This window comes from Cydia strobilella, chromosome 19 (genome assembly GCF_947568885.1).
Source record: "Cydia strobilella chromosome 19, ilCydStro3.1, whole genome shotgun sequence".
Classification (NCBI taxonomy): Eukaryota; Metazoa; Arthropoda; class Insecta; order Lepidoptera; family Tortricidae; genus Cydia; species Cydia strobilella.
The window spans coordinates 12,559,566-12,578,450 of NC_086059.1; the positions used below are offsets into that span (position 1 = coordinate 12,559,566).

The following is an 18,885-nucleotide window of genomic DNA, read 5'->3' on the forward strand; positions in this document are numbered from 1 at the left end:
GACTACCCGTCCCTCTTTAATTCATACAGTTAGTATTAAAAGACGGATAGTCTATCTCGCGGCGAGATACTGTCGCGCCAATCATGTGCTCGGCCTACAGCATGGCATTTGCAATGACAAAGTGTAGTGTGGAAATGTCATCAACAGTCATCATTAATGACTATGGGTGTTATATTTCGGCGGTTCCGCGGGAATCTGCCGAATCCTGCATTGTCAGCATGGTTGCATTTTTATCACCTGTCACTATGCCTGTCACGTTCGCACTTACATACTTGTTAGAACGTGACAGGCATGGTGACAGGCGATAAAAATGCTACCGTGCTAAGCCCGCTGCACAGGAACAGCTGACGCAACAGAAAACTGCGTCGCCAAAATGATTTTTAGATTTTTATTACTGTTATACGGTTACTGTTTGATCGTGTTCGGAACACCGAAGTGCTGCGTAGAGCAAATGTGGGTGGTATCGAAGTATATCTTATGCGACGCCAGCTTCGGTGGTGCGGTCACGTTTCGCGGATGAACAATCAGCGTGTGGCTAAGCAGATCTTCTATTCACAACTTGTGGAGGGCAAGCGGAAACAGGGCGGCCAATTCCTCAGGTACAAAGATGTGCTTAAGCGGCACATGAAAAAGTGCCGTATAGAGCCCTCGCGGTGGGAGCAGCAGGCAGCCACACGTACAGAATGGCGGGCTGCGATAAATACTAAGATAAGAAGATCACGGAATTTGAATGCCAGCGGCGCTTGGAGCTGGATGCCAAGCGTGACGAAATAAAAGCCAGACCACCTGCGGCAATACAATATAATTATATGAATGGTGTGCTCGCATGCCCGCAATGTTCGCGAACTTTTACAAACAAAATCGGTTACGTCAGCCACTTGCGAGCACACCAGCGACAGCAACGGAGTTGAAAGCAGTCGCCGTGGCCGTATCGGCCGTGGAGAGTTATACTGTTACCAAAGATAGATATTAACTCCGTAATAGATAGATACAGTCTAAGGAAAAAACGTGCCTTGAAAATCACGAAAATTTGATTCTCGATCAGATGGCGCCACTAGCTTTGGCCTACTCTCGCATAGAGGGCGCTGACGGTTTCGTTTGTTATTTAACAATTTTAACGCATATCAGTGAAAGAACATGGGTCAAAATCATAAAAATAATTAATGCAAATGAAAAAAATCATTTATCCATATTTAAATACATTTTATCGTATTTTTAAAAATCTTCATTTTTAGTTTTAAAGTGTGTCGACAGATGGCAGTGAATTTACTGGGGTTACAAAATTTACTATGACAGTACCGCTCTAGTATAAGTTACTCTATGCTGTTACTGTAGATTTAGATTTATTTATTTCAGGATAAAAATTACACTATAAATTTGCATCAATGTCAAAATTATGCTTATCTTCTTTTTTTGTATGTAAGTATGTCAGTTTAGTTTGTAAGGTATATTTGTAATATGTATCTATGGGCTTTAGTTGCCAGAAAATAAATGATATTTAATTTAATTAATGTATAATATTGTCTTCGGTTACCGCGATAGTTACTCATGAAATAAAACTATGTTAACGGATTATATCGCGTATATTGAATTTATACTACATCCTGATATTTCGAACCCTTTACAGCGTTCGTGGTCAACGGGTGACTGAGGAAAAACTACAATGTGTACATTAATTAATGTATATTAATTACAAATTGCGTTCCGAATCCTAGGCTTTGTACTTCGGATATGAATATGAATATCCTTTCTATCCGCTGATGTATCCCACGCTGTTCGTAATAGGCATAGTGGGCTATAATAAACTAGAAACACGTAGGGATCTAGCACTCGCATGCTACTTAGTGCAGATCCTTCGTGGTAGCATTTACAACCCGGGGATCCTGCAACAAATGTATATATGTGTGCCCGACGGGTACGTGGAGCGGAGGCGGCAACCGCTTCTGCTGGTGGAGCCGATCGGCAGAACCAACCTGCTTCGTGGCGCCTCTCAGTCGCACCGTCCGTACACTAAATTTAGTGGCTGATCAAACTGACTTGTTTTCGTGTAATATGTCCGAATTTGTAAAAATCTGTTTAAATGTTATTATTATAATTAATATAAGTTAATATAAATTACATAGCTAGTAAGTAGTAAGGCACTATTGTATTAGGGTTAACCTGTAAGGATAGTTGCTAAGTGACAATAAATAAAATAAATAAAAATAAAATTTTGTCTATACGTCTCCGTTTCGTGGGGGTAAAATTGTACCATTTTGTACCAATGTTGATGTAACATTATACTCATAACACCGTCGGAGACACGCTCGGTTTATTTGGCCACTGTATTTACATAAAACCAGCTTATTACACCATAGACACCCATTAATTTCACCACCGACGACTACTAACCAACAACTGAACATCGATCAACCTTATATATTCGCAATAAGGTTTAAAATAATTTAATAGCGTGGCCGTTACAGTAATATCATACATTAGGTCTGTCGGCATATAGCGGACAAAGCAGAGGGGCTACCGCGAAAACCGAAATTCCAAAATTTCGGGGATCTTTTTCTTTTACTCCAATGAAGGCGTAGGATATTTTTTTTTTTTTTTATAATTTTAGGATAGTTTTTGCTCCTTATATTTTTTTCTTGCTGTGCATGCTTGCTTTGGATGCAGGGACCGGACAACCCTTTCCGCGATAAAACCCTTTCAATGGGCGACACTTAAACACGGCTAACACATTGAAAGACTTTCCCTTTTGAACTGCAAGCCCATTCATACCCTTACCTTTGACTAACCCTTACCGAAAAGCTAACCAAAAATAAGGCTAGCTCTTAATAAGGGTTACCCTTATCTTTAAGCGCTTTTTATAAAGGTTTCCCTTTGCGTGAAAGAGACAGGATTAGTATATATCTACGGTAGTGTATGAAAAGGAAAGAAAATACGTGCCTAGTCAAAGAACGCCGCCGTCGCCGTCGCCGCCGACGGCGACGATCGCTCGGATTCGAAGTAATGTGTGCTTTTACGAACAAGGTAGACGACTTAAATTAGCACGCTTATATGCTAAAAGGGAAGCCCTTTATAAGGCTAACCCTTATAAGCAATATGCAAGGTGTTGGTGAGCGGATGATAAGGGTTTTGTAAGGGTATTTGGGCTACCGATACCGATTACTCAAATGTGGTAGCTTTATATAAGGGTTTTTAAAACCAAAACAAAGGGTTTCGTCTGGCAAAGGGTATGGTGAGTTAAGCCTTATGCAATACCCTTAAAAACCCCGATAAGGGATAGCGGGCCGGACCCTGTTTGGATGGCATTCTTATGTAATACCTACCACTCATGTACTCTTTGTAACAGTGTTGAAAGTTGTCTGTTTAGTGTGCCTTTTAAATAAAAAAAATAAAAAAATTAGAGAGATAGAGCCAGATGCCCGCAATTTGCAAATTCGATTTTCGCGGTTATAGCCCAGATGTCATTACTGTCGCCGCGCACCGTGAGGCGTGAAATGAGGCATTGGACTGGAATCAAGGTCTCCGGCAAATCGTTCCACTTAAATTGCGGTTTTTGAGATATTTCTTTTATTAGTATATTTTAGGGCCACCCCACAGTAGCGTCTCCCGAGTTAGCGTCTTGTCAACTGTATGGCTGTCGCGCGACGCAACGTTGGCGAAAACTGCGCAGCGACGCCATTTTCCATAGCGCTGACTAGACGCATAGAGTAACTTATACTAGAGCGGTACTGTCATAGTAAATTTTGTAACCCCAGTAAATTCACTGCCATCTGTCGACACACTTTAAAACTAAAAATAAATATTTATAAAAATACGATAAAATGTATTTAAATATGGATAAATGACTTTTCTTATTTGCATTAATTATTTTTATGATTTTGACCCATGTTCTTTCACTGATATGCGTTAAAATTATAAATAACAAACGAAACAGCCAACGCCCTCTATACGAGTGTAGGCCAAAACTAGTGGCGCCATCTGATCGAGAATCAAATTTTCGTGATTTTCGAGGCACGTTTTTTCCTTAGACTGTATCCATCTATTACGGAGTTATATCTATCTTTGCTAGACGCCAACGCTCAAGACGCTACTATGGGGTGACCTTGGTGTCCCACTCACGAGTGTTTTCACATTGCCCGATCCGATATTGATGTAGGATCCTACATCCGCGTAGTCAGGCCGCGGGGGCGCGCCCGAGCGCCGTCTTTAGCGGTCACGCACACTACAACAAACATTATGCCTATAATACACATACGCACATAAACAAATATTATCAGTCCGACAGCTGACGGGGAGCTCCGACATGGCTGAATTTATCGGAAGCGCCTTTCCGATATCGGATGTCGGTCAAAAACAGCTGCAGGAAAGTGCCATCTTTTGTGCGTTATTTATCGTTTTTTAGTAATGATGATTTATTAAATGCGTAAATAATTACAGAGAAACACATATATCATACATTTTACTTCCTTCCGACATCCGATATCGTATCGTACAATGTGAAAACGCTCTTATTCCCACCTGCTCCTGATACGCCGTAAAATACATCAGTTTATGTGCATTCAGATCAAAAACATTGTAAATATACGGCAGCGGCAGCTGTTCCATTTCCGCATCGCCCATACTTTTTTTTAATACCACGACGGCGGTAAACAAGCATACGGCCTGTCTGATGGTAAGCCGTCACCGTAGCCTATGGACGCCTGCAACTCCAGAGGTATTACATGCGCGTTGCCGACCCTTTAAAAACCTGTAAGTATGACAAACCTTTTCAAAATTCAAATAGTGTTGATTGATTGACATGATCGTTTAGTACTGGTAGTAGATTCGCCAACAGAATTATATAAGATATGAAATAAGTATATGAGATATGAAACACAGTTAATCTCTATCTGGCGCAAAAATCTCTTTCAATTAATAAAACTTTTACACTAAATCGTATTACTACTTCTATTCTTTGTTAAAATCTTTAATGAACTTCTCTAATGACATCTTTAAAGTTTTCTCTGTAAAAAGGGCACTTCTTTGAGCATTAATCTCTTTAATTAAGCTAATTAGGCGTTTCCTTAACGATTTAAATTCTTTGGAACATTACCTTTGATAAGGCCTAGTGAAGTAGTGATATTATTAAATAAGTATGAGATTAAATCATTTCACGGTTTAGAGTCACTTGTTTTAGACACTCGCGCGACATGTTTCGGAGAGCCTAGGTCTCCTTTCTCAAGCACTAATAGTGCGAGCAGCGTTCACGACGACCGTGTATTGCGTGTACTGCGAGTAACTAAAACCAGTGAGTAAACCGTGAAATTATTTTTAATGTTAGTATCTCACAACAGTTTAAATTCGATTATATAAGTATTAGATATGAATTTGTACCATCAGCTTTTAAGAACATGGACATTAGTCACATTAGTAAATCAAATAACATTTAAATCTACAAGCAGAAAAACCAAATGAGTAATTTTAGTGTCGTTTTCTTTTATTGACTCAAATCTCACATTACTCACAAGTCTCACTATTGTGAAATATTATTAATTTATGTACTTTCATTATCCAAGTCAGGCTGATAACCAGGATCAGGATACAAATAGAATAGTTCAGTCTAAGCACAAATTTTAGGTCTGTGGTTCAGTCTAAAAATTCTTACGCCAGTGAACACTCTCGGGAACACAGACCTAAAATTTATGCTTTCGCAAGTTCTGTGCTCGGGAACGAACGAACATTAAAGTTAGGGTTTTGACACTTATCTTAAGAATGACAGCTGACGTCTGACCGCTATGTCATAAAATAAATCAATCTGACCGCTAAATTCCTCTCGCGGCTACAGTTCATTCAGAGATTCAGACTATGACAGTTCATTTTTATATGGAGTAGCTGCCGCCTAAAAATGTAACATTTAAGTAAAAACAACGGTAAACACATTTATCGATTATTTTTTAATTAAGAATCCCCGGCAAGCTCGGCCGAATTGCACCTTTTCATACAAACGTAGTGCCGCTCTCATTTTAAAACTACGTGTTGGATTGTAATGAAACTTTGCACATACAATTACATGAGGTATATCTAGGTCTGTAATTAGTTTATATAGCTCCAGTTTATAAAACAAACGAAATAGAGCAAAAACAAGTTTTGTATGAAAAACTTAAATTCGCTGTATTTTTTTAACTATGGTATCTGAAGCTACATAAACCAATTACAGGCATATGTACCTTATCCTATTGGAAGTACAAAGTTTCAGAGCAATCTAGCTAGTCGTTTTAAAATGAGAGCGGAACTACGTTTGTATGGAGAACCGAGCTTGTGACAAGCCTAACCAAAAGGCACTTGAAGGAACTGTCATTGTAACTATCATTCGACGATTTTGACGCGAGAGTTATAGCAAAGGGCGGACACGCTATACATCAAAAACCACTTGCGTTTCTATGTGTGAACGGCACGTCTGTACACGCGTCATGCGTTATAGTTTGAGTACTGAATAAGTTGCTTGAAAATAGTACTGAGCGGCCGGCAAACGGCCGTCAATCTGCTGTCGCGGGGTCATTCGAGTCGGGGCGGTGCGGTGCGTATGGCCGTTCTGTATGATAATACCTTATTCTGTGGTTATAGAATAGGAAATTCATTTTACAAAATGACACAAACGCCATCTATGGTGAATTATAGTAACTTTCCCGCATAATGGCCGTGCCTCAGCACCGTAAAGATGCATTCTGCAGATCTACAATGCACCGGACGTGCGTTGTACGCATGCGTATTATATGCAAATGTTTTCAGTCAGGGTTCACATCGTCGCGGACGTTTGCTGTGTTTATTTTAAAAGGTGCTAAAATGGTCGGGGTCGGATGTGAGGAATTCCAATGGAGTGGAGAGTAGAATGTAACGTTTTTATTAGAAGTTGCGTTAAATTTTTGCTATTTGTAAGGTACAGGTGTTTTTGGCGTTTTATGACTAAAGTTATCTAGTATCCACATTAGCGGAAGTATTTTATAAATCAATTGCCTAAAATTTACTAGACTAGGTAGAGTAAGTAGATATTTGGTGGTTATAGTAAATTTGTGCTTCACTAGAAGATTGGTAGAATTCAACTGACAGACTGGTAGAAATTAAATAAGGTGTATTATCATTTTCAGCAAACGTTTTTTTTCTCGTCAGCTGTAACTTGGGTTTTAAAAAGACCAAATTTTATAGCCATTAGTTGCAGTCTTGCAGATTGCTTTTTGCTGTGTTCATTCGTTCAGTTATTTTACAGTTGACACGTATGTAGTAGAAATAGTCCAAATACCTACTCCTTATACTTGTAGTGGTAATAATAACTAAATAATAATAACTCCACGGCCGACTTCGGCCACGGCGACTGATGTTCCACGAAAATTCGTATAATAATATTATATATTATACTATACATTAAACTTATTATACCATACCATTGGATAGACTGTAGTCAAATATTTACCTGTAAACAAAAAAATATAAATTAGAATTCCGTTGTAGTTTACTTAGGAAAAATGTAGGGTATAACAATTCTATTTATAATAATTAGCAATTGTTTCATTTTGAAACGGTAACAAAAAACGTTATTACCCGGTAAATACCTGTTGTTGTTATTGTAATAAAAAAAAATCTAAGTAGGTAGTTACTGCAAGAATTACCACGAACATTGCGGAGGTCGAGATCAGCGAACGATTTTTATAATTGGAATCCGAAATTTATAAAACCGGCCAAGTGCGAGTCGGACTCGCGCACGAAGGGTTCCGTCTTCCGTCCGTACCATTACGGAAAAAAACAGCAAAAAAATCACGTTTGTTGTATTGGAGTGGGAGCCCCATTTAAATATCTATATTATTCTGTTTTTAGTATTTGTTGTTATAGCGGCAACAGAAATACATCATCTGTGAAAATTTCAACTGTCTAGCTATCACAGTTCATGAGATACAGCCTGGTGACAGACAGACAGATGGACGGACAGAAGGACAGCGGAGTCTTAGTAATAGGGTCCCGTTTTTACCCTTTGGGCACGGAACCCTAAAAAGAAAACGTGCAATTCGAAAACATTAAAAAATCGCGTTCGCGCCTGTTGCCGGTTGGAAGTGGGTCGACGCGGCAACGTCGCATAGCGGTACCGGTGCGGAGCGGCAACAGCGCGCTGCCAGCTCGATACCTACATTATTGATGTGGTTAGAAGTCTGGCAACGTCGTGTTCGGATATTTTTGATTGCTAACAACATTAATGCCGGTATTTGTAGATCAGACGGCGAATGTTTTCTTTTATTATGACGATTGTTCGTTTATAGTGCAGATAATGTATGTGAAGTCATAAAACAAAGAACTCGGTATCTCGACGCTATGATTAAGATGTTTAGTTTGTAGCACAAACTATTGGTTTGTAGACTGTAGGTAATTTGCCAAGCAAGATTAAATGTAACAGTCAATGGTTTTGTGGTTTTTCTTGCTTACCTTAAATAAATTACATCTGGTCTGGTCATTATCATAAGAAATTTTTCGTTACACAGGTAGGTACCTATTAACTTGGAATCTGATTTAAGTTGTTCGTGGAAGGAATACCAACCTACTGTAAAAAAAAAGGTAATCTACCTACATAATTAAGTAACGTCGAAATCATAAGTATGTTATGAATATAAAACTCCCGTGAGAAACATATTCGACTTAATAATACGTGAGTGACCCGTTTAAAAATAATCTAATATGTTAAGAATAGTTTGCTCAGTCACCCGTTGACCACGAACGCTGTAAAGGGTTCGAAACGTCGGGATGTATTATAAATTCAATATACGCGATATATATAATTCGTTTTCATAGTTTTATTTCAATAGTTTGCCTGTTATGTAGTACATAGGTACTACATAACCATAAAGAAGATGATATACCTGCCTAGTGCCCTACCTATGTAGGTGACAAAATAGATAACACGCGTAGATTATATATGTAGATAATATATATTATATGTATAAGTGTATGTACTTACCATTCATAAGTGCTTGTTGCTAGCCCTACATGAACAGTATACATATTTGAACTTGAATATATTCTTAAATCAATTTTATTCTGTCGTAGTCAAAATTTCCAATGCCCTTATATAACGGACTCAATTTTATGCTCTGCATTAAAATAAATGTCCTTTAAACAAACACTTTTTGAAATTACTAGTTTTAGTTGCTTTAACAACTTGGCGTTACTAGTTAATTTTTAAGTCTTTTTAGAAAAAGTCCCAGGAATTTAGGATAAAGGTACCTACTTATTAGGTAAGCAGATGTATGTAACCAAAGATAGATATAACTCCGTAATAGATGGAAACGTGCCTCGAAAATCAAGAAAATTTGATTCTCGATCAGAGGGCGCTAGCTTTGGCCTACTGTCGTACAGATGACGTTGACGGTTTGGTTTGTTATTGAACAATTTTAACGTATATCAGTGAAAGAACATGGGTCAAAATCATAAAAATAATTAATGCGAATAAAAAAAATCATTTATCCATATTCAAATACATTTTATCGTATTTTTATAAATCTTCATTTTTAGTTTTAGAGTGTGTCGATAGATGGCAATGAATTTACTGTGGTGACAAAATTTACTATGACAGTACCGCTCTAGTATAAGTTACTCTATGATGTAACTAAATAATCTAAATATAGATTTTTATGATCAATCGAGGATCCACTACTTAATAGTTTTTTTAAATTATAAACCTATAATAAGTTCTTCAATCAATCAATCAATATCATTTTTATTTTTTTTTATTACAAGGAGATAAAACAGAAGCATACAAGTGAAGAACAATATAGACAGAATATACATAACTATTATAGATTATGTTGTTTCCTTAAGCATATCTCACCGAGAACGTAAGTGGTGGTGGTGGTGGTGGTGGTGGTGGTTGTGGTATTGGTGGTGGTATTTGCAAGAAATTTAGTCCTCCTCTCTAGTTCCTTCCTCTAATAACTTAAAAAGTTGGTTTATATATATCGTTAATAATATAATGCCTAAGTGTAAGGCCTGAGTGGACGCTCGAAGCGGAGCGTTCGGCGGGGCGTGCAGCGTGGCGTCGGACTCACAAGTGATGTGAGCAGCGTGCACTAAGGCCGCTCCTTTGCTCCGTTTGCATTTGTTTAACATGCACGCCGCACGACCCGCCCCGCTGCACGCCCAACTCGAGCGTCCACTCAGGCCTTACACTAAGGGGGGACCGCTTCATGCGATAGTCCCTAGGTAATTTGCTATGCGGAATGCATTTGCCTGACCTACGACACCTAAATTATGTAGTTGCACAATGCAACGTTATGTAATTATAGTTTAATAGTCCAAAGGCAGTGTTGTAAGTTGTAAACATAGTCATCGTTATCATCATCATATCATGTCTGTAAAAAACCTATTGTCCTCCCCAAATGATTGAAATAATATTAGGTCCGTTCGTTAGGCTATCAGCCTATCACTACGCTACACGTACACACTACACATACACATGTAAACCTATTTTTAAACATTCGTGCGACGTTTCGTAGTCTAGTGCCCTGTTTATCAAAAGCTTGTAGCTTGTAATACAAGTGGAAGTCCCTTTCTATCAAAAGCTGTCAAAAAGTGAGTTCCGCTTGTATTACAAGCTACAAGCTTTTGATAAACAGGGCACTGGTCTCCAATTTCAAGCACAAAAGACAGCGCAAATGACGAAGAATTCACAAGATAAATCGCGAATCGTAAAATTCATCGGATTTACAAATCCCTGCATTTCTAACAACAACATCGCCTTTGCGTTTCTTACTTAAAAAGTAATAAACAAATCTAAGCATTTGGAAAGATAGCAACACTGAAAAGGCGTTCCGAATTTGTAATTCGAACCGGACGCCATTACTGCTCCGTGGAAAAGGAAAATAACGACTCGCGTTACTTGAGTTGAGAACGTTTAGGAACTATAAAATAAAATAGGAAAGGGAAGATTTGGTGAGCTCGTTTGGTTAGACTTATATTGACCGGGATATATATTTTGACGCAGTTACATGCATCTTGTTCACGGGCACAGAAAACCGCCTGTGGTGTGTGGTGGTCTGTGTTCTCGGGTAAACTGAAGATAGCGGGTGGGTGTCAAAGTTGTGTAGACCGCGCTCGGTCTACCCTCATTCTTGCGCGTCGGCTGCGTTCGCTTTCAACGTTACCATCGCATTTTCGTTTCGTTATCACGGTCTATATCCCGGTCAATATATGTCTAGTGAAACTAACCGTGAATCATTCAAAACTCTTATTAGCTTGTTTGGTAATAAATAATAAATAGTTATTTGTACTTATCTATAACAAAAAATAACAAACCAGACATTGAAAATCAAAATTTCGTTATCTGGCTCTCTATCTCTCAAATAACGAAACAAACTTTGTTATCTGTGTTGCGAAAACGAAATTTCGAATTTCGATGTAGGTACTAGGTACTCCTATACTCGTCTCGTAGGCATGCATGTCCGAAATCTTGTCATACTATGTATTAGTTATAGATACCGTGGTACTTATTTATTAGGATGTGAATAGTTAACGGGTTAGCCAGATAAACACTTGAAACTTGAAAGAAAGGAAAGAAAACCCTTTTTTGCCAGACTAAAATTGAACAAATAAAACCTTTAAAACTCTACTAAACTGCAACACTATCGGCCATTATTTTTGTGTAAGTGTGACGTACTTAACTACTTAGGTAATTCAATTTTATACCGCAAGTTTCGTTCTTTGGCCAGATTTTAGTAGTCATGCGACTGCAACTAAAATTTCGACTACGCATAACTTTAGTATAAGTATTGATATTCCCTGGAATAACAAAGTAACAAGTCAAACTTTTTGTGTACTTAAACAAAAAACCTAGAACTGGGAACAACTGAAAGCACCGACTAAACGCACCGAAATCAATTCGACTCCGCTCCGCTGCGATTATCGTGGCCATGCGCAGAGCGCAGTCGCGCGTCAGTCGCACACCCGGCCGCGGACGCGATTGTCGCGTCACAAAAACGCACGATAAAAACATGTTGATTGTCGTTGACATCCCACGATTTAGAAAAAAGTAATGGATATTTTGTTTTGAACCTTAATTTTAGTTAGTGAGAATTCATTTTGCTTTCAATGTCGAAATAAACTAACTTTTATAATCAAAGGGCGTTCGTACTCTGTGTATTCTAGAAGCGATTAAATGTAAATTTACATAATAAACTTGTTTATAAGGACTATAAAGATGTATGAGTTCGAACATTTGAATCCGAGTCGATTGATAGAAGAGGTGAAGGCTAGGCCTGCTTTGTATAAGTCGGATCTACCGGCCGATAGGGAAGAAAAGTTAGCGCTATGGAAGCAAGTGGGGGCTGCCCTGTTTCAAGATTGGGAGAGTTACAGCAAGGCGATGGCTTATGATAGAGGTGTGTGTGAAAATTTTGAACGCTCGCAAGATTGTAAGAAATATTCGTAGTCAAAACTTTACTCGTTTGGCTTGGAATATTTCTTACAATTTGCAATAGTTAAATCACATTCATTAGGTATAATGCCAGTTCTAACTTCTGCATATGTAGGTAGAGATACCTGCCTAGGTTACTAATATCATTAGAAAGTATTCCTTACCAAGGTAAGCAATTAGGAGACGAGAAAAAAAGCATTCAAATGAAAATAAAAGCCTATTGAAATATACATAACCCTCACAAAGTTCAATGTCCGTTATAAAGGACAACCCGTAAAAGTAATTTACAAAATGGGCACAAGGATTCCGTAAAAACCATTAGGCAGTCACTGGGCAAGAAATAACAAATGGTTTTTGCTTTACAGGTAATTTCGTTAAAGACGTACCGACGCGCGACGTATGTTTTAGGAAACTCATTCAACTGTGTAACTTATTTTAAAGCATTATATGGCAGGTTTAAAATTAGTTTTCTAATGTACACTCAGAATCATTAATATTGGATGAAACTACACGTCAAAAGTATCTCTCTCTAATAGCTTTACAGAAAGGAATGTTTCTAGTAAAATTAGGTATATAGTGTGCAAGATACTATTAACCGCGAACGTACCTATCGATGTTGGCTGTGGCGCCTGTGACGCCTGTAACATACGGTGGTTATGCTTTAGTGGGGCAGAACGATGAAAGTGACAAAGAGCACGTGCGCTGGTGACCCGGTTTTTGTTTATCGCAAGTATGGGAACGATTTTGATTGATATCGGTGACGCATACTCGCGGCTGATAAGCCGATAACTGTAGGATTGGAACTTTACTCATTTCGTGTGGTTTTGTTCTGCTCTAGGTTTACACATGAACATTATTCTTGTTTCTGATATTGTTTACTATAAATGGAAGTATTATTTAAAATAAATGTTGTTTCTGGCCTAAAACGATGTAAAACGACTAATTAATAGTTGGCACTAAGTGTATCGCAGAAGCAACTGTCTACTAATAATTAAAATGTCTGTTGTATGTCTACATAAAATCTATAAGTAGGTACTAAATTATACTCTTGATAACTATAAACATATAATTTATTCGTCACATGCGATGTGATCTCTTCGAGACAGCATTTTGCATAACAAATTCTTGTTTTTGCTATACACTATAATTTTTACATGTCGTTGTTAATATAAAAGATAAGATACCTCCTAAGATAGGCCTTTTATCATTTTGATTGCCACTGACCAGACGAGTCATAATAAAATGCTAAAGTATTCCTGCGATTACAATACGGGCCAACGGAAACTCAATTTAAAACCGGCTTCAGAACCGGCCGGGGGCTGTTAAACAACCCCTAAAGATAAAAAGAATACTTAGAGGTTAATTTCTTGCCTTCGTTAAGGAAAACATGTAGAAATCAGCATGAAGTAAAATTATGGTTAAAACGTTCGTAGGCGTAAATGAATGTGTAATTATTTGGTTAATCATGCGATAGAAAAACTGCATTAATTTTATGGCCGTTTGAAGAATGGTAGGTTAGAGTTGCATCAAAAAACTAGAACTGGATATAAGAAGGAGCGGCAAGACGTCTTTTGTATTATTCATGCCAACATTGTGACTGTAATTGTCCTATATGTAGTACTAACTACTACTACTATTACTATTTATTGCAGTGTTGCAGCTTCAGAAAAAATGGCGGTCGCTGCGCGACGCGTACAACCGCGAGCTGCGGGCTCGGAAGACAGGTGTGCGCATCAACGCGAGAGTGTACATGCACTTCAAACGAATGAGCTTCCTCGGGGGATTCGAGGGCGAGCTCAGCGAAGAGTAAGTTTTAGACCCGAGTAAGTGTACATACATGCATGACTCAACCTTCGCGTTATATGACATTCTAGTATCAGTGTGAAATGTTACGTAAACTTATATCCCGTCTGTCTAGTCAAATGCACTATAAAAATACTGCTTAGAACTTCAAGGACAATAAAAAGTAGTTATATGTTCAAGATTGTATAATTAGACTACAAATACACGTCAAAACTTAAAATCTAAAACACAAACGTATGCACATAAAAGAAAAAAGTAGTTTGACATATCAGAAAGTAACATCCAAAGTGAAATACCGACGGTATCATACCGCCTTAGTGTTAAACCAAGAATGTCCATTTCAATGGACATTTGAAAACATTCTATATATACCTTCCTCAGAGACGAGGTCGAAGAAGACGAGCCACTACCAATCAAGGTCAAGAAGCCCCGCGCCAAGAAACGTAAAGCCAAAGAATCCTCATCAGAGAACGAAGGGCCAGCTGAAGAGTTAGAGATGCCGTTACCCGTCTTCTCTCCGTTGGAGACTGGGGAGGACAGCGATAAATTGTTCCTGCTGTCGTTCCTGCCGGAGATGCGGCAGCTGCCGCCGAAGATTAAGATGTGGGCTAGAGCGCGGATCGCGAGGATTATGCAGGTTGGAAACGCTACAGTTTAATGTTTAAATTAAGCAATATTTTAATGTTGTTGATGTGAATTGTGACTGACCTGTCTTGGTCGTAGATTAGTGAGACGAACTGTCAGACGGTGGAGCCAGTTTAGTTTTCAAACTCTTGATCCGTACTTAAGTTACATTCGGAGAACGCGATTCGCCTGAGCGATCTTATTAAAGGCACATCTTCACTTTACAGTGCTCTACTTTGTACTTTAGCGTGCTAGTATTTTTATTATTATGCCAATGAATAAACCTATAAATAATTTTATAATCGCACACGATCGCGTGCATATAGCAATTTGCTGTACTGATGAACTACTTAATATTTGATCTGTTTACAAAGTGTCAAGTGGCGCAATGGTATAGTTACTTTAGTATTCATAAGAAATGTTGTTTTACAGGAAGCCGTTTCAAGCCAGTACAACGGGTCAGGTGTCAGTACACAAGCAGAATCAGATATAAAGTTGACGCGAAGCGAGAGCGACGAATAGTCATTAGTTATAAGTTATAAATCAATTACTTAATTAGTTATTATTAAGTTCACATTGTTAAGACAGAGAATTAAATGATATTTTGCTTACAGCCTCATGTTTATTTTAATTAAATTATCTCTTTTTTTTAGTTAGCCTAGTTTAGTGTCAGTCTCGAGAGAATGACAGGCGATAGGGCAGCAAAAAGGGCCTACGTTGGACGCCACATAGGTCGACGCCCAGCAGGTCGTCCTAAGTACCGCTGGAGAGACCAAGTTGAGAAAGATCTACGCGCCCTGCAAGCAGAAAACTGGGAGGAGATCGCACAAAACAGGGCGTGTTGGCGCCAACTCGTATCGGAGGCCAAGACTCACTTCGGGTCGCTGAGCCAGCGGAGTTAGTTAGTTTAGTGTCAGGCAAAGGCCTACCCTCCTTTTCTCCACTCAACCCTGTTGTTTGTACTTTCCCACCAATCCGGATAAAAAGCACCCAAGTCTTCCCGCCATCTCCGTTTCGGTCTGCCTGAACTGAACCCCGGATTTTATCTCATAAAAAGGTATTTTTTATTATATTTACAAAAAACACGTTTAATGTCAATGCCAACTAATAGAATAAAAAATGTCCGTTATAACATACAACATACATCACTTTTAAGAGTGATGACAAGCCGTAAATTCAAATTATTTTATATCACCAGAGAAATAACGGAGATTTATTAAAATCCTTTCAGAAAATATTACTAAAGTACAACGTTTAGGTAGAGATTTATTCTGAAAATTCTCACTTCCCGTTCTTGGCAAGCTCGGAGCAAACTTCGGTAAAAGTAATGTCGAGGAATTTTTACTTGGCGCCGTCTCCAAGTTGCGCAATTTAATGCACGCTACGAATCACTTTTAGAATTTGGGCCATACCTATTATAAAAATACGTTTTTTGGGGAAGTATAAAGTACCTTTAATATAATTTACAGATGTATATTTAAATGCAAACATAAAACGTGAAACAGGCATGTGGAAATTAATTTAAGTTGCAGTAGTGGAAAAAAACCCTGAAAATAGAGATCCCCTTAACCATTGCGACACCAATCCTTTAAGAACATTGAAAAATACGGTTGGAAAAGTTGGAAAAAGTCAATATTTACTCGCACTGAAAGACTAGGATCCTTTAAGCTAGGTTTCAAGCCAGAGCTGCACCTACTCGTATAGTGTAATTAAGTAGTGTTATATGTTTACTTGTTCTACTGTAATAAATTTCTTAATTAATTAAATCAGTCAATTGTAAATCAGAAACATGTCTATGCTACGAGTAATCGGCTATTTAAGTATAGTATACGAGTATGAAAATGTGTGCCACACGCCACTGCATTTTCCAATTCCTTCACAATATTTCTCTAACTATTCATACCGATACCGACAACCAACAAAGTGCAGTACAAACAAACACGAACTTATCAATTTCATTCAAAACCCTATTTTTGCGACGTTGCCAGCTCACCGGCTCAGTCCGCCGCGGCCGCGCAGCGGGCCAGTCGCGAGACGCGCGCGGTACGCAGGCCACGCAGCGCAACCGCCATGTCGTACTGCCTCGACGTCGAGTCGTTCATAAACGAAGTGAAGAAACACCCAGAGATATGGGACTTGACGCACGAAGATAACCGCCATAAGACTCGGAAGAATCGAGCGTGGGGCGAAGTCGCTCGATTGTTTATTGAGGAGTTTGATGAGATGCCGGAGATAGACAAAAACGATGTTTGTGAGTGTCGTTTATTTTTTATGTCGTCACGAATTTACTATAGGTAGTATGACTGAAGAAACAAAAAGTAGGATACAAAACGGTGTTTATAAGAAGTTGGAGGTTTTGCGTTTTGCTGTTATTTTACTCGAATACGTACGCTTGGATTTTATGTCCGCGGTCACACTTTATGCGCACATTGTCCTACAAGAAGGACAAGTAGTGATATTATTATGACTTCAAACTTAAGTATTCTGTGATTAGTTGTAGGTACAACAATGTGATTGTTGTTATAGGTCACGCTCAATTCAACTTATGTACTTATACTACCAATAGTCTTCACGTGACGAGATTCCTACCTTTAGATGACACATGACACTGTCATCTACAGGCGGCTTAAACAAATTCCATTAACTGTACCTGTGTATTTTGCCATACCCTTCTATTGAATTCCGTGATAGTATACTATACAGCTGTGTTAGTCTTATTGTACAAAGGGTGTCGTATTTAGACAGGGTCGACAGGACGTGGTTGGTTCGTACACAGAACGACTAGCGCCCACGCGCGTAAACACTCAACCGGTTTATACCTTGCGTTCTGATTGCTTCTGCAACTTGCGAAATCTTTTAAAATATGAGACTCGGCCAGCTTGCAACAAAACAGTAGGAAATGTATGAACAAATGTCAGTCTTATACAATTTAAAATGTGTATATGCCTATTGTCTGGCTATAACTGTTACAACGTTGTTGGCAAAGGGCTATAGAACTTCAAACACTTATCCTAAGCCATATAAAAAGAACAAAATTCCAAGAACCACATCCGCTCGAACCGACCACTAAACATTTTATTGCTTTCAGACAGAAAACTACACGGCAAATGGCGCAACATACGAGACTCCTTCGTAAGGAACATGAAAAAACCCGATGGGAAGAAGGGATACATGTACGCTAAACATCTATCGTTCCTAAACGCAGTTTACAAAGGCTCGGGGAGCGAAGCGGAGGAGAACGACTCGAATTCAAATCAGTTGTGGGAGGAAAGCGACGCTGACGATGACCGCAAAAGGAAAAACAAGAGACGACGCTTCCAAGTTTTGAACGATTGCAACTGGAGCGACGCCGACGACGACCCACCTTCAACCATAAACAATTTAAAAAGGAAACGGATCGCAAACGTCAAGACTGAGCCCACTCTAGAATTCGTGGATACGCCGCCTCCGATGACGCCCTTCGCAGAGACCTCGTTTACTGTACCTGCGGAGGACGAGGATAGATCATTTTTCGAGTCGCTACTACCAGCGGTTAGGGGATTCGATCTGGATCAAAAATTAGAGTTCCGAAGTCAAGTTATTACCTTTATAAAAAACATAAGAATTGCACAAACAAAGTCGAGTAGCTAGTGTTGGTAATACGGACTACTTACGCTTGGCATGAGCTGCCACTTAGATAGGATTACTAATTGATACATTTACTATCACTATAGTTTTTGTAATGTAAATACTTATAGCTTTATGTCTCATTCCAATAAAGATAAGTTTATTAAAATATTCGTTTTCTTTATGCTACAATACAAATTTAGAAAACTTATAGATATCTAACCACCTACACCGTTGTTTCCCTTCTAAACTAGGTATTTATAAAATCTAACAAATTTAAATAAATTAGTCTAAATAATGTAATCAAAAAACAGTGTTCCGGTTTTACAGAAAACTTTTACTGTATATTTAGCTTGATAAACATATGCAAGCTCATATAACGCGAAGCTTAGAGTAACATATAGTATCCCAGCTAAATTGTTCCTCTA

At 38.6% G+C, this 18,885-nt stretch overlaps 2 protein-coding genes across 2 annotated transcripts; both read left to right on the forward strand.

Annotated features, from left to right (window-relative positions):
- Positions 1–11,854: 11,854 nt before the first annotated feature.
- On the forward strand, positions 11,855–15,398 carry LOC134749869 (uncharacterized). Its single transcript, XM_063684865.1, has 4 exons — positions 11,855–12,389; positions 14,077–14,230; positions 14,609–14,864; positions 15,284–15,398. Exons 1-4 carry the CDS (start codon positions 12,209–12,211, stop codon positions 15,371–15,373), a joined length of 681 nt encoding a protein of 226 aa, XP_063540935.1. The 5' UTR covers positions 11,855–12,208; the 3' UTR covers positions 15,374–15,398.
- A 1,450-nt stretch (positions 15,399–16,848) lies between these two features.
- On the forward strand, positions 16,849–18,562 carry LOC134750382 (uncharacterized). The gene is made up of 2 exons (XM_063685544.1): positions 16,849–17,102; positions 17,940–18,562. Exons 1-2 carry the CDS (start codon positions 16,922–16,924, stop codon positions 18,479–18,481), a joined length of 723 nt encoding a protein of 240 aa, XP_063541614.1. The 5' UTR covers positions 16,849–16,921; the 3' UTR covers positions 18,482–18,562.
- Positions 18,563–18,885: the final 323 nt, after the last annotated feature.

Excerpts from the sequence above, each read along its gene's own strand:
- LOC134749869 (XM_063684865.1), top strand. The coding sequence starts at position 12,209 with ATGTATGAGTTCGAACATTTGAATCCGAGTCGATTGATAGAAGAGGTG. Across the intron at positions 14,231-14,608 it reads GAGGGCGAGCTCAGCGAAGA|AGACGAGGTCGAAGAAGACG; the intron begins GTAAGTTTTAGA and ends TACCTTCCTCAG. Across the intron at positions 14,865-15,283 it reads GGATCGCGAGGATTATGCAG|GAAGCCGTTTCAAGCCAGTA; the intron begins GTTGGAAACGCT and ends GTTGTTTTACAG.
- LOC134750382 (XM_063685544.1), top strand. The coding sequence starts at position 16,922 with ATGTCGTACTGCCTCGACGTCGAGTCGTTCATAAACGAAGTGAAGAAA. Across the intron at positions 17,103-17,939 it reads GATAGACAAAAACGATGTTT|ACAGAAAACTACACGGCAAA; the intron begins GTGAGTGTCGTT and ends TATTGCTTTCAG.